Raw genomic sequence first — 14,898 nt, 5'->3', positions numbered from 1 at the left:
TTTTGAGACGGAGTCTCGCTCTGCCGCCCAGGCTGGAGTGCAGTGGCGGGATCTCAGCTCACTGCAAGCTCCGCCTCCCGGGTTTACGCCATTCTCCTGCCTCAGCCTCCCGAGGAGCTGGGACTATAGGCGCCCGGCTACTTTTTTTTTTTTTGTATTTTTTAGTAGAGACGGGGTTTCACCGTGTTAGCCAGGATGGTCTCGATCTCCTGACCTCGTGATCCTCCCATCTCGGCCTCCCAAAGTGCTGGGATTACAGGCTTGAACCACCGCGCCCGGCCAGAATATTTTTATTTATAACAGTTGCTCGGTGATGCCAAATTCATTTGAAGATGCCCCTTCTTTCTCCTCTAGTTCTTTACCTAGTAGGTGCTTTTCTGCTGTTCTTTTCTTGTTTTTAACATTAAGAAATCTTGTTTAATGAAAATTACATTTACTCTTTTCAACATTCAGGACAATTAATTTAGTTAAATGAGGGAATAACTGTAAGAGATAGCATGGTATACTTGAAAAGCATGGGTTTACTGTGATAGTAACTGTACCATCATCAACAGAAATAATTGCACCTAACATTGAATGCATCCTACACAAGTGAGGTGCCATGTAAAGTGCTTTATGTGCATTATCTCACCAGTCTTCACAACAACTTAGGTAGATGTCATTATTATTGCCATCTTACAAATGAGAAAACTGAGGCATTGAGTAACTTGTCAAGGTCACTGAAGATAAGGGGCTGCGATAGTCATCAAGAAATGTTCTCATTTCTAACATCAAGAGATGTTCTCATATTGATAGTAATAACTATTTTACTGTTTGTTATGAGGGTCAAATGAGGAACTACGGGTAAAAGCATCAACAGCACTTTCTGAATTTTTTTCCCTCTGTCTTGGGATATTCCAAACAATCAGTCTGCCAAATTTAGAGGAAAGAATCTCTCTGTCATCACATTATAAGATTATATCAGAAATTATATCAAGTAGTCTCACTCGTTGCACATTTGGTGGCTAGAAAATGGCATCTTATGTCTTAGGCATGTGGACAGTTTTTTACATAGAGTTTAGGGGAACAGAAGAGTACCCTCCAGAGAGAAAACTGTGCTGACTGTCCTTTAAGTGTGCCTGGGCTATGTGCCCCTTTGAAGTTGCCCAGATGCAGACATGCATGGACACCAGGTGTTTTAAAATGTAGGTGTTAATATTACTCAGGTGTGATGAGGCGAACAGATCAGGAGATGACTTCCATTGAAAAGGGAGTTTGTTACTCACAGTTCCCAAGAGGAGAGGACTCACCATTCCATGCAGAGCCACACAGGAAAGCTCTGGGCTCAGTCTGGAGATAGAAGGAGCAGAAGAAAAGCATGGGCAGGTCCTTTATTGTGGTTTCCATGGGAAGGAATGGACAAGGCAGGGTAAGCAGGTTTAGGATCAGCTAGTTGAATAATTTCAGTGTGCTGTGGGGTATAGGGGCTATCTCAATTTATTGAAATCTGAGCTTGGGGTGAGTAGACCAGGAGAATATTGACCTAGAGTGTAAGAGCCCTGAAAGAGCCTGGGAAAGGGAGTGGTTGGGGGTGGGGTGTGGCCTTTGGATTGGTTGGTTTGCATATGAAAGGTGCACTCCAGAGAAAATCATTTGCTGTCTCCGGGAATTACTTAGCCCTAGGAGGGGCAGTCTCTCTAGGAGCAGCAAGGCTCCAAGATGTCAAAGCACCATAAAATAGAGAATATGAAAAACATGATAAATATACAAGAATTCTGTGTTCTGATCCAATTTTCAAGGGGTATATAGTCCAATACTGGAAACAGACAAGTAGATGAAATATTGTGATCAAGTGTGCTGAGCACTATGATCAAAATGGGCTCAGAATGGTGTGGGAGCATCAAAGACAAGTTTCTAAAATGTGGGGTTACAGAAAGCTTCCCAGAGGAGGTGACATTTGAGCTGAGTATGGGAAGACTAACAGAGGTTAGCAAAAGAAGAAAGGCAATCCCAGCAGAGGGCAACACATGTGAACACCTGGAGGCATGAAATAGGGAAATTGTAAGATGCAGTTTGAAATGGCTGGAGAGAAGAGAGTTTGGGGTGTTAAAGTCAGACTAAAGCTACCCCTTTACATATTCTAAGTTTGGCCTAAAGGTTTCTTCGTACATAGTAAGCTGCAACCTAACTGGATGTGAAAACAGACTGTAACCTGCTCTTGACCCAAGCACCGAGTTTTGTTCAGTCAAAGATGGCTAACTATTCAAACTCTGTTCAAATAAGGCAAACACCAAGCTGTAATCAATCCATCTATTTCTGCACCTCACTTCCATTCACTGTTCTTCACTTTCCCTCTTCTGTCCATAAATCTTCAAACCACATGGCAGCGCCAGATTCTCTCTGAACCTATTCTGGTTTGGGGGCTACCCAATTTGTTCTTTGCTCAATTAAACTCTGTTAAGTTTAATTTGTCTAAGGTTTTTCTTTTAACAGGGAGCTGGTGAGGGGGAATTGGCAGCAGGGGTTGCAGGTTAGGGATGAGGCAAACAAAGTTGACTTTGTGGGCTAAACTGAGGTGTTAAAAGTTATTTTGAAATCACAGGACACCATTGAAGGATTGAATATAGGTAAGACATGACCAGAGGTGCATCTCTAGCAGGATAGTAGGGAGTGTGTATGTATGTGTTGGGGGTCTATGTAGACCATGACAGGAAACTGCTACAGTTATCCAGGAAAAAAGTGAGTAGACCTTGGACTAGTGCAATTTCACTGCTAGAAGAGAAAGAGAACAGTTACAAGGGACATTAAGGCAACCAAAATTTGATAAAATTAAGGTCATAAATGAAATTTTAATTACAATAATCAGAGATTTAACTACTATGAACAGAGGCTGGACCTGGTGGCTACTGCCTATAATCCCAACACTTTGGAAAGCTGAGGTGGATAATTACTTGAGGCCAGGAGTTTGAGACCAGCCCGGGCAACATAGCCATACTCCCATCTTTACCAAAAAAAGAAAAAAGAAGTAAATGACAACTATGAACAGACATTTGGGGGATTAATTATGCTTAATCATTTTTCAAGCTAAATCTGAGTGTTCCTTTTTGCTCTGCAGATTTTTAGGTGATACGGAGATACTGCATATGTATTTACAGTGGACCAAAATAAGATGATACTGTTAAAATTCAGGTACACATCTAGATATGGACATACATAACATGTGTAAACAACAGGATATTTGGCAACATCTGGAAAAAGTAACTGGGAGTTTTTGAGTTCATTCGAGTATCTGACACTGAAATATAAAGGTGACCAAGAAGTAGTACTGGGCTGGAGTTCTCAGGAGATCTGGAGTGCAATTCTGTCTTTGCTAGCTGTGTGATTTTCAGAATGTCATTAACCCCTTATGAACATAAATTTCATCATCTGTGAAATAAAGACGTTGGATTAGGTAAATTCCAAGGTTCTTTCCATTCTAAATTCCCTGGGTAGCCATGGCTTTTGACTCACTGAAATCCTTTGTAACCCATCTAAGTGATTTTAATTCTGTTTATTTGGGCAATTCGGGTAATGCTGTAGCAATCACGATTAAATTTCATTCTTGCATTGTGTAATGTGATCTTAGATATACGGCTTAGTCATTCTGGTAATGTGTGGATAAAAGATTATCCTTTTAGTTCTTCACAGTAGAACTTACTCTAAATGTAGTTAGGTATTAGTTCAAACTCTAAATTAGGTTTATTATAATTAACATAAATCTCCCCAAATTTGCTTTCCTTCACAATATACAATTAATTATATTCTGAGATGTTCCTACAGCTGAGGCAAAGAGGGTTTCAAATTACTATGTAGTAGTCATTCAGGACCAGAACATATCTACCTAACGCTTATGACTATAAGACTCTGGGGAAGTAGATGTTTTCCTAGAAGGCCAGCAGCTGGAAGGTGGAAGGTGGACACTTGCTGTCAGTTAATCATGCTGCTAAACCTTTTGAGATCTTCAAATAAGATATGCTCACAACATGGGAGAATCTGGTTTAACTAGGATTTCCTTTTGCTACCCGAGCTTGAAGACTCAATAAAAAAAGATCTTGAACTTCCTCCTGTACTATATTGCACTGAGTCCCAGAGAACAACAGCTGCTGAAGAACAGGGACTGTGCATGAGCTAAGATCTTCCACCATAGGAACAGTAATGTAGCTTTTCCAAGTTAAAATCAGAGACCCCAATTTTGGTGACTGGAGTTGATACTTAAATCACAAGGACTCTCCTTTCTAAACTTCCTTTCATCTTCTAGTTTGAAGCCCTTGGTGGGGAAAGTGTCTGAGATAAGGACAAGGCATCCTTTCGGTTCTCTGATACTATCTTGAAACGAGGGATGGAGAAAGGTAAAGAGAGACACAGGAGAAGTGTATCCCCTGGGAACAGGTGTCTAGTGGAGTCCAGTAACTCACAGTCTCTCAGTTCTGTCAGCACTGTCCCTTGGGTAGCAAATTTCTTCCGTTAGCCCTTCCACCTCTCTTGCCATTGTTTTTCTAGGCTTTTCTCTGTTGTACAGTTAACACTGTAACAATGATAGAGTAGGCCTATTGCCAAATGCAGGCATGTCTGCTAAGGGTCCCTTCAGGACAGAAAGTACAAAGACAAAGAGGAAGATTCTTTATTCTCCGTCTTTACTAGAAGACTCCAAATTCACTTTGCAGATTCACTCAACAAATACTGTGAAATAAATGTTTATTGTGAAAACGTCAATATATATACAAAATAGTTCATCAAGGAATATAACATCTATGGAAATTTTTATTTGGTTTTCATAATCAAATAATAATCACTACATATGTAAAAAACTGAAAGGTTATATTTTGTGCTGATAGATTTAAAGACCAATTGATTATGTAACGAGTTCATTCAAGTAAGTGCCTCATGAGAAAATTTATAACCTAAAACCTTCAAGCACCATGTGGTGTTTTGTGCATCGAACCAATAAACTCATTAAAATAACATTGCATAAACCCAAACACAACACATTGAAAGTTCTAACACAGCCCACATTAACCAACCAACTTTAAAATAATATCCTTGTTATGTACTAAGGTTAAAAATTCAGCAAATTCTTTATATTTTTTCCACTTGAGATCATGTGTGGTTTTTCTACTTTCCTGAGAAGTACACTTTTGTGGCTTTTTGATCAAAGAAAGGTTATTTTTACAAATCGACATCTTTTGTAGAGGTCTCTGCTCTACTTAATCAAGGTTTCAAGAAAAAAGGAGAACAAAAGTATTTACCAGTGTTTTGGTGAAACTTAAAAATTCTAAGGTTATTTTCTCAGTGTAGGCTTTGAAAAGAAGGCACGCATGTAAGGTTAGTCATCACAGTTGTGTGTGTGTGTGTGTGTGTGTGTTTGTGTGTGTGAAGGAGACAAGGAGGAGGAAGGGGGAAATAAAGGAATTTGGCTGCACATTGAGGAACAGTTTGAAACACTTGGCTTCTAGTTGTGAAAGATGAGCAACACGGAAAAAAGGACGGGCTAACAAGGGACCACTTGAGGAAAGCTTAATCTCGCCTGGCAGGCTGAGGAGGGAGGTCAGCTCCATGCACGCGTTCTCAGCTGGAGTTGGGCTCCCTTTGCCAGGACGATTGTCTTCTGCATTTCAGTTTCTGAACCGAACTGAAGGTGCCTTCAAGCAGCCAGTTCCACAGTCTCTCCCTTGTAAAGGGTCAGCCCTCCACGGCTATGCCCTGCCAACGTTTGTATCATTTCTGCCAAGCAAGTGCTCAAAGGGAATTGTTTCTTGTTGGTGTGTGTATTAGTGTGTGCACGAGACACTTTCTTCCCCCTTGGCCATCACAGTCCTTGTTTGAAGAAGAAGCAAACACTCCTTCTGAAGGCAAGAAGGATAAAACAAGTATGTGGAAAATGTGCATATATAAAAAATAGGACATTTGAAAATTAGAGATTGTTGAATAATTTTAAATTATTAAGTCAGTAAAAAGCTGGAGTATGAGAGTACTATTTTAAAACATTCTAGATACTGTACCCCAAACATATCCTCATTTTTCTAAACATCAGTACTGTTTTTTCTGTTGACTTTGTAATACAATAAATGATTAATGTATATCAGGTTAATAAGCTGAATTAAAGGACTGAGGAAATTAAATGCATAGTTCAGAAAAGGTTTTTCATTGTTTGAAGGAGGGAACTTTTCTATGACTTATCCAGATTTCTAATTGACACATAAGTCTGTATCACTAATTGTCTAATGGTTAAACCATGCATAGTTTAAAAATATGTTGGGGAATTTGATAAAACTTTGAAACAATTTTCTATTCTGAATCAAATGAATAACATTATGATACCTTTGTGACAACAACAATTTACCTCATTTCATCCATTTTAAAGGTGAATACAAGCTCAAATAGAATATGTCTGTTAAGAAAGTTCATGTCTGTCTGAACTGAGAAATAGTTCCAAAGAATGCAGCTACTTCATTTGATATATAGATCTGGTTGTAGGAAAAAAGTTTTATTCTTGCCTAGGTGGTTACTAATCTATCGATCACTCTTCACAATACTCTGGCAGCTACCACAACTTATCTCTGATTTGGAGACAAGAAAAATTGTTTCTGTGGTAGTAAGAAAATGGATATATAAAATGATGTCTACTAAACTTATAATATTGGCCTGAAACTATGTAACGTAATGCTCACATTATTGGAAAATTGAAAACTGCATTTTGCTCTGGAATTCCCTGAAAAAATATTTCTGGTATTAGGGCTTCATACATTGTGTTCCTGAAAAGAAAAATGGGCTGAAATATTTCAGCACCAATTAAAATGATTACAAGGCATAAGTATAAATTGGAAAGCTGGTTTTCTTGGGTTGCTGTAAATTGGCTCTGAAGATAACTTCAAACGAAGTCCAAAAATATTTTGAGCAATGGAAATACTTGAAATAAACTTACAGTAAGCTTACCTAATAAGAGGTACTATTATCACTCCTAAGTTGTCACAAGTTGCCCCACCACAAGGGGGACACTGACTGAGTAAAGTATGTAGTACCTTTGTGGGGCCTATGACTGAGTAAAGTATTTAGTGCCAGATACTTAGGAAACACAATACAACTATCAGTTATTATGACTATTGCTATTAAAATAATAAAGTAATTTATACATGTAAATCTTGGCATGTGTTAAAATAAACAACTCATTGCATCATTTAAACTGAACACAATTCAGCTGTATTTCAAATGGGGCTGGACAATAATTGTGGCCAGCAGCCTTGTGTTGTTTGTACTTGCGGACTAGTAGTTCTCACCTGTCTTTCTCTGACTCCTATTAGCCGCTGGGATTTCAGCAGCTGGTTCAGCCGATTCTACTCAATTCAACATTACCGGTATTTACTGAACTCCCTTAAGAACCAGGCGTTGGAATGGGCGCTTGGGATATAAAATGGAAAATGTCCTAACCTGGAGGAGCTCACTGCCAAATAAGAAGAATAAGCCCTGAAGGAGAGAGCCTATCATGAAACCCTGGGGTGTTATTCCATCTGACTTTCAGGAAGTTGTTTATACGGTCAGGAGTTGGTTCCTTTGCGTACTCTACTCTCCAAGTAAATCTCAGTGTCTCCAATTCCAGACTTAAACATTAAAAAGAGAAGTAATACTTGAGGGTATACAGAAGCACTTCTGCTTAAGAAACATCTTTTAAATAGTTTTCCACTAATGCTAACGCCCTGTTGAGAGCCTTTTAGCATTACCACTAGATATATTATTCCATTTCTTGAAATCAAATGACTAATGTTTTTCTCCCTTCCAATTTCAAGCCAGGCATTCCCACTGGGCTTACTCCATTTAACAGAAAAATGCCACAGATTTTAAGAACGGAACTGCTTCCCACCATATAGCTTATGGAGAACAAAATCAATTTTGAATTATGAGAATTTAATCAAAAATTCCACATTATAGACTGTGAAATGTCTCCTTTTGTCATAGATAGAGATCCACAGGTGAAACTGGGCATGTAGTTGGTTATTTACAATGGTTAAATAAAAGTGTGAATTAAAGCTGACAGATCTGGGAATAAAAGAGTTGTAGTGGGCTAGAACTCATGGGCAGATTTAACAAGTGAAATTCCACCAAGATACATCAAAAATAGCAACAGGACTAGATATTCAGCTCATTTTGCTTTATATGTAATATACCAGTTGTGGCTTTAGTGCCAGTCTGATTCATCTCTCTACTACAAACTGAAACTCCATAAAGGAAAATATTGCAACTGGAGTAAGGAAGTTGAATCTTATAGGAAGGAATTTGTCTTCTCATGAAGACTTCAATTTACCAGAAGTATCTATTGGGGAAGTGTTTACAAGAAAACGTGCCATTTAGCCTTATTCTAAATTTGCGTAATATCTGAACCAAACAAAAACATTACTTCACAAAATTGCTCATTGGACAACCCACTACTGTTTTTCATTTCTATCTTTTGGCATGTGATTTAGATTATTCAGAAACATACTTAAATTTGTAGCTAAAATGACTTAAATGCATGAATTTGATAGAAGAAATATAAAAAAATGCTTTGCTATAAAATTATAAATATCCCATAATGTCTTTAATTTTGATAGCTTTATTGGGTTGTTTGGTCTGATATTTCTATGCCTTTGACAGATACATATTTTGAAAACTGAAAACAATAAAATAGTTCAGATATAATACTTAATTCTCAGAAATCATAGACCAGTTTTGTGTTTCTGAACTTCTTTAAACACATCCAAGTGTGACTGGTCTATTATCAAAACATGATGTTATTTACACAGGCTATTTCTTGATTCCGATCTTCTAACTCATTTATGATTGCTACCTTTTGTTGCTACATCAGAACTCCTTTACTTTGAGGAAAATGCATAAGGAAGAAAGAAAAAAACTGAAGATCATGTTTATTATATGTAAAAATTCATTCTTGTCACACCAACTCTGCCATGCATATGTTAAATATATTCAGTAAAATATTCATTTTAAATTTATGCTACAAAATTGTTTGAATGAGCTCACTACTTTAAAAAATTACTTAGGCTAATTATCAATTAGTTTTAATAATTCACGCCACAACAAAAACACTATGGAAAAAATCCCCAGGAATCCTGGAGAAAAAGAAAGAACTTCATTAGAATGAAGAAAATTTACTGGCATCATTATGTTTTAAACAATTCTAGAAGTACATTTTAGAGCAAATTGTATAATGTTTGTGATTGATCTAAACATTAAGGCTGTTATAAGAGTTAGTGTTTTTGTAATCATTTCTAAAGTACATTTTCTTTTATTTAAGATAAGAAGAGAAGCAGAACTATATTAAATCATTTTCAAAGAAGATTCTAAAAAGGATCTTTCATTTTGAAACTGCATCTTAAATACTTAAAACACATTTATGATATTAAGGTAGTGCCTAATTAACGGTGACTTTTCTGTTCTTATTAACATCACTTTTACTAGTTATGTGTAAAATTAAATTTCGTTTCAAAGTTACATATGAAAAAGTAACCAAACTACATAATTAAAAAAAAAAATCTTTTCTCTTGGTTCCTTTGGTTTATATAACATAAATTTGCTTATGGATGAAATGTGAATGCCTTTAAGCAACAGCAAAGAAAACTCAGTTTTCTTTTTAAAATAACATAGCTGTTCTGGACCAATAAAGAAAAGTATATTTATTATGTTAGGATGTTCATTAGGATTTAGTTTTCTATCTGAATGTCACACTAACTAGATGACAGACACATGAAAGTAGCAGAGAGGAGTTTACTTTTAAGATCCTATTAACAAAAATGTCCACATTTGATTAAAGTAACTTACCTATACTAAGATTAGATGCTAGAACTACTTTATTTAGAACAGATCACAACTGGTAGATAGAGATGTATGAAATGTTGTAAACAACTTTGTCTGCTTGTATATCTCAATCTTGGTGTGTTCCTTATTTTCTCCTAAGTAAACTTTGTTAGCCCCTGTTAGTAAAATCAGAGCCCATAACCACTTGCTGGGGGGCAGGGGGAGAGAAGAGATGAAGATGGAGATTTTTCCAGTGTTTCCACTCTGTTCACTAGTCGAGTTAAAGACCTACTGTGGAAGACAGCTCAGTAAGAAAAGAGAGTCAATATTAATATTTGGACTGGCTTAAAATTTTGCTTTTCTGGGAAAAAAAGATGACAAAATGGCACATAAATAATGCTTGCATTCTATGAAGATATGTAGGAAACTTTCTTTATCTACAAGTCTGACTAGCTGGCTATCAGATTGTGGTAAATGTGTACAGCTACTTGCCAAATGTGTACAGCTGGAACTTGCCATCGTCAATCTGTTTGAAGAAAAGTAAATGCTTGTTCTTTTTTTGAAGGGGATTAGGAGATAACATTTTGACTAAATAAATGATGATAACCTCTTACAAATAATAAAAGATAGGAGTTCTGGCTTTTCACCACATCAGTCTTTGTACACTGCAACTTTCTCGTCAAGGATTAATTTCTACTGGGCCCCAGTGGAGTGGAGCTATAACTTCGTGTTCCCTTTCAACATCAAAGGGAAGTTATTCTTTCAAATAAGAAAATCAGTAGAACACATACTCGTTTATTTGAATATGAGTAAATAAAAGTTCCTCTTTTATGTTTTGGCTGCACAAGTGAAGACAGAAATGGTCAGAGAATACTAGGTGTAACCAAAACAGGGCATCATCTACTCTTAAGGTCTGCACAGCGTTCCTGTGGTTGTAAAAAACCAAAAAAACCCCCAAACCCTCAACACCTGCTCAAAGGGCATCCCATGGGCCCTGGCATTTTTTAGTATATAAGGACACCAAATTATAAAATCACACATCATAAAGAACACCACATTGGTTATTTACTTCAGGACTGACTTCTATATTCAGCACTCATATTCCCTGAACTGTGTTGCATTAGAAATAAGTGTTTAACATTTACTGTATCACTTTTTACAGACACTCTGAGTTTAGTATTTCATAGGGCACTGGGAAAATGTCTTCTTAGGCCAGTGTACAGGCTGTCATCAAATAACATGAGAATAATATGGCCCTTAATTTCCTAATAGTATCTTAACTTCAAGAGGTTATCTATAATATAGATAGATGGTTCTATCTATATATACATAGGGAACATTGGCAGTAGGTGGCAGTAAGTTCTCCCGAGCACATGGAGGACACAGTTAAATGCATTTGAGGTATGTGGGAAATGGTTTAAAGCAGAATTTTATGCCAACTTTTAGTAACGGAAGCCTAACAAATGTTTGTTCTTTCAAGTGAGAGAAGAAAGCAATCTGGAACTATTCAAAGGCTTATTTTCTGTATTCTTAAACATATTTTATAATGAATGTATGATTTAAATAGTAGGTTAAGTGTTTGGGGGTACTGCACACCTCCCTTGCATACAGTCAAACTTCAGCGTGATGGGAAAGAAGAGTTATAGACTGCTAGGCAAAATTGCCAAACTAGTCTCAGAAATTCACTGCATTGGAGAGTGCGGAATCCTTGCAACACTGACTTCAGCAGTTAAACCAGAGAGGCTGGGGATGAGTATTCTGCTTTGTAGTAGAGACAGCTGTTCAGGAGGAGGAAATGTGAATTCTGAGAGCTTGATCATTTAGGAGAGCAGATTTCCATTCCTGGAAAAATATCACTACCACATGTATGAGTGCAATTGAGGGGAAACCTGGTAGGGAAAATAGTTTTAACACTCTTTCAGGTAAAAAAGAAAAAGCAGTCAAAATAGCTTTACGGTAGACGAGGAGGCGACCTGCCATCTACCAATCCTAAAATCTAGCAGGATGGCACCTTTCTTTAAAGACAAGATTAAAGCAAGTAAAAGATTTTTTTTTCTTTCTCACTGTCTCCAGAAAAAGAATCACTACCTAGTGGAAAATGTTGTGCAAGCCTCTTCATGTTTCTTCCCTCCAGAAAACAACTAAACAGATGGAAGAACTGGTTCACAAACATCCCAACTCTCCCCTGCCAAGGTACATCAGAGAAGCCGAAAACTGGGATTGCATGGGCTTGGGGTGGGCTCGCTGCAGTGTCTTGAACTAAAACCTAGATGTTTCACCTTGTGGTAAGGAGCACCTGTTTCCCAGAGTGGCCTAGATACTGGTCTCTGCTGGAAGGAATGAAGCCCCAGATGCTTTGCACGGGGGTAGGGAGAGTAGTCGCCTTGGTCTCCGAGGACAGGGTTCCTCCTGGGTCACCGCGTTCACCCAACCACCTGTTACCTTCGGGCCTGCGTTTTCCACAGACAAAATTATGCAATGAGCCGCTGCCTCAGGGCTTTGGAAGTTGCAGTGGGGGAGAGAACGGGTGGGAGAATCCCCCAGGGATGATAGAGAGCTTCAGGTCTCCCTTTGGGTGTCGGAGCCGCTGTTTACTAGCCCAACAGCCTTCAGCCCACTTCCCCTTTCCTCCCCCGGGGGAAGAGATGGTTAAAGATTACACAGCAGCCGCGGGTACTTCAAAGGGCGGCGCGGGCAGCCAAAGGTAAAGATAACGTTCTGGCAGCTCTAATCGGGGTTTGTGGTTGCCACATTTTAATCACGCCGTTAAAAAAAGAAAGAAAATAAAAAGAAAGGAGGGAAGGAAGGAAGGAAGAAGGGAGGAGGAAAGAGAGGAAAAGAGGAAAAAAAAAGAAAAAGGTTACATCACGTCACCGTGCAAGAGATGCAGACTAAAAACCCTTTGGAGCTGGGCAAGTTGTTTCTCCTTTGGGGAAACTTTCTACAGACCATCTTTTCGTGGAATGCGACTAGACGCAGAGAGGCGGTTGGGACGGTAACCAGATGGCAGCCTGCCTTTGGGTACCAGGTTCTGGGTCACAAATGCCCACTCCACACGCAAATGCCTGAATTTGCAGGAATTCACCCAGCGATGTTTCTGGCGCTGGACTGGGAAGCTGCGGCGCAGCAGCGCTTTCCCGGGTTGCACTCGAACCATTTCTCTGCGGGCCCAGAAAGTGCCGGCACGCTACTGCCCCAAGACACGTGCATTTCTCTGGGGGCCCTAACAGTCCTGGCCAGGATGCCCTTGACAAACTCGCCCGTCCCCACCCCCACCCCCAGAACAGGCTGGCGCGGGGGAGACTCCAGCCTCGCCTTGGACGAACCTTCCTTCTCCTCTTAGCCTGTCTCCCGGAGTGACGTGGGGAAGCACTTACAGGTAGGAGGTGAAGACGCTGAGGTTGGAAGGCAGCTCCGAGAGCCCCAGGTCGGAGCAGTCCACCCTGAGCAACATCCTGCCGTCGGGCTCGCAATGACAGTGTGTGGGGCAGCCCCGCAGCAGCGCACCAGACCTGGGCGAGCTGCTCCCGGCCGCCAGCTGCAGCAGCACAGGCAAGGACAGGAGCACACCGAGCCGGGAGGTGTCCATGGTGCCCGAAGTAGAGGGCCTTGAGCCGGACGCGGGCGGAGGGCAGCACCGGACTGCTACGGGTCGTAGCGCGCCTGGCGCAGCTCCGTGGCCTTCTGCAACTCAGCGGGAGTCTGCAGCACCAGACGCAGCGTTCCTGCCCCGCCGGCGTGGGCGGCTAGGAGAAGCGTGGCGGGGACTGAGGTGCAGGTTGCCGCCACGCCGGCCTTCGGAGCAGCCCTGGCTGCAGCGGCGACAGTGGCGGTGCGCCTTGCTGCTGCTCGCGGCCTGAGCGGTGTGGAGCAGCATCTCTGCTTGCACGCTCGTTTTTTAAAGCGCTCCAGCCCGAATTGCGCGCCCAGTGACGTCAGCGCAGCCTAGCTTCCCAGGCACCCCCTGCCCGGCCCCACTTTCCCTCCACTTGTCCCCTCCCTCCTTTCCCAAGTCCTGGGCTGGGAGACAGCAGGCAGCGCGCGGTGCTGGCGAGTTCTCGGCTCTCTCACTGAGCCTCCGCGGGGAGGATTCAGCGCTCAGCGCCGCGCGCCCGAATAGGGGATCCCCACCCTTACACCTTCGTGAGTCCTGGAGACCCAGATCTGAGAGTCGAGAGGGACCTGCTTTGAAGAGACCTAAACAGACGCACAAGGACTGGAGGATGCAGCTCGTTTCCCCCAAGCCCGCTTCAAATAATGGATGAGATACTTAGAGTGATTAAACACAACAAAACAAAAACACAAAAACTAAAATTCGATGCAGAGAAATAGTTACGTTATCAGGGTAAGGAGGCAGGCGTCCCTGGCGAATGATAGGTGGCCTTTTTGATCCTTGCGTCTGCCGCACGGTCTGGCTCGCTTTTGCCCTAAAATCAAAGTGCTAGGCTAATCGCTAAATAAATACAGCTCCTGAGCGAGCACTCCACTGCTGCCTTCCTTACTCTTGCGGGGTGAGGAAGTCGAAGTGACTAATTGTTTTTAAAAGTGGTTTAGAATACCTTAGAAATCACTTTTAGTAAATCGATGCCAGACAGACAGATGGCTAACTTTCCGGGACTTTTCATCTTAAGTGTCAAAGGGTTCTCTGAACTGAGAGCAATCCCACCTATGTGAGTGACACTGGGCTCTGAGAACCGCTGCGGAGCGCCAGGGGGAAAAATGCATGTTCTTGCTTCAAAGAGTGTCCTATAGTAAATCTGCAGGAGAAAGGAGGAAAAGGATTCAGGGCTTTCTTGGAGAGAAGCCCTCAGTGAGGTACAAATAGCCCTCGCCAGACCTGAGTGAGCTGCTGAAAGAGGTGGTATTCCAAGCCTGCCACACCAATTCACACAAATGCAATTTTCACTCTGGGGCACAATGCCTCATAGCATCATGAAGGCAGGAAACCCTTTTGATTTTCCAAGTCCTTTTAAATCTTCCTCCGCTTAGACTGCCCAACCAAATTTCCCATATAAACGTCTAAATTTTAGAGTTGGGAAGATTTGTTTCTCTGTGCAGTGTATGTGCCTTCTTTCATTTACGTCCAAAGCTCGCTGT

General features: G+C 40.7%; 1 protein-coding gene across 3 annotated transcripts in view; it reads right to left on the bottom strand.

Moving 5' to 3' along the window:
• Positions 1 to 13,695, bottom strand: part of LGR5 (leucine rich repeat containing G protein-coupled receptor 5) — a 143,334-nt gene extending 129,639 nt beyond the window's left edge. For all 3 annotated transcript variants that reach the window (XM_023226542.3, XM_023226543.3, XM_023226544.3), the window contains exon 1: positions 13,179 to 13,695. In XM_023226542.3, coding sequence (XP_023082310.1) covers positions 13,179 to 13,390 — 212 coding nt within the window. In that variant the 5' untranslated portion in view covers positions 13,391 to 13,695. The remainder of the gene's footprint in view (positions 1 to 13,178) is intronic.
• Positions 13,696 to 14,898: the final 1,203 nt, after the last annotated feature.

The sequence above is a fragment of the Piliocolobus tephrosceles genome, chromosome 10 (assembly GCF_002776525.5).
Source record: "Piliocolobus tephrosceles isolate RC106 chromosome 10, ASM277652v3, whole genome shotgun sequence".
Taxonomy (NCBI): Eukaryota; Metazoa; Chordata; class Mammalia; order Primates; family Cercopithecidae; genus Piliocolobus; species Piliocolobus tephrosceles.
This window is presented reverse-complemented; position numbering and strand designations above follow the sequence as displayed.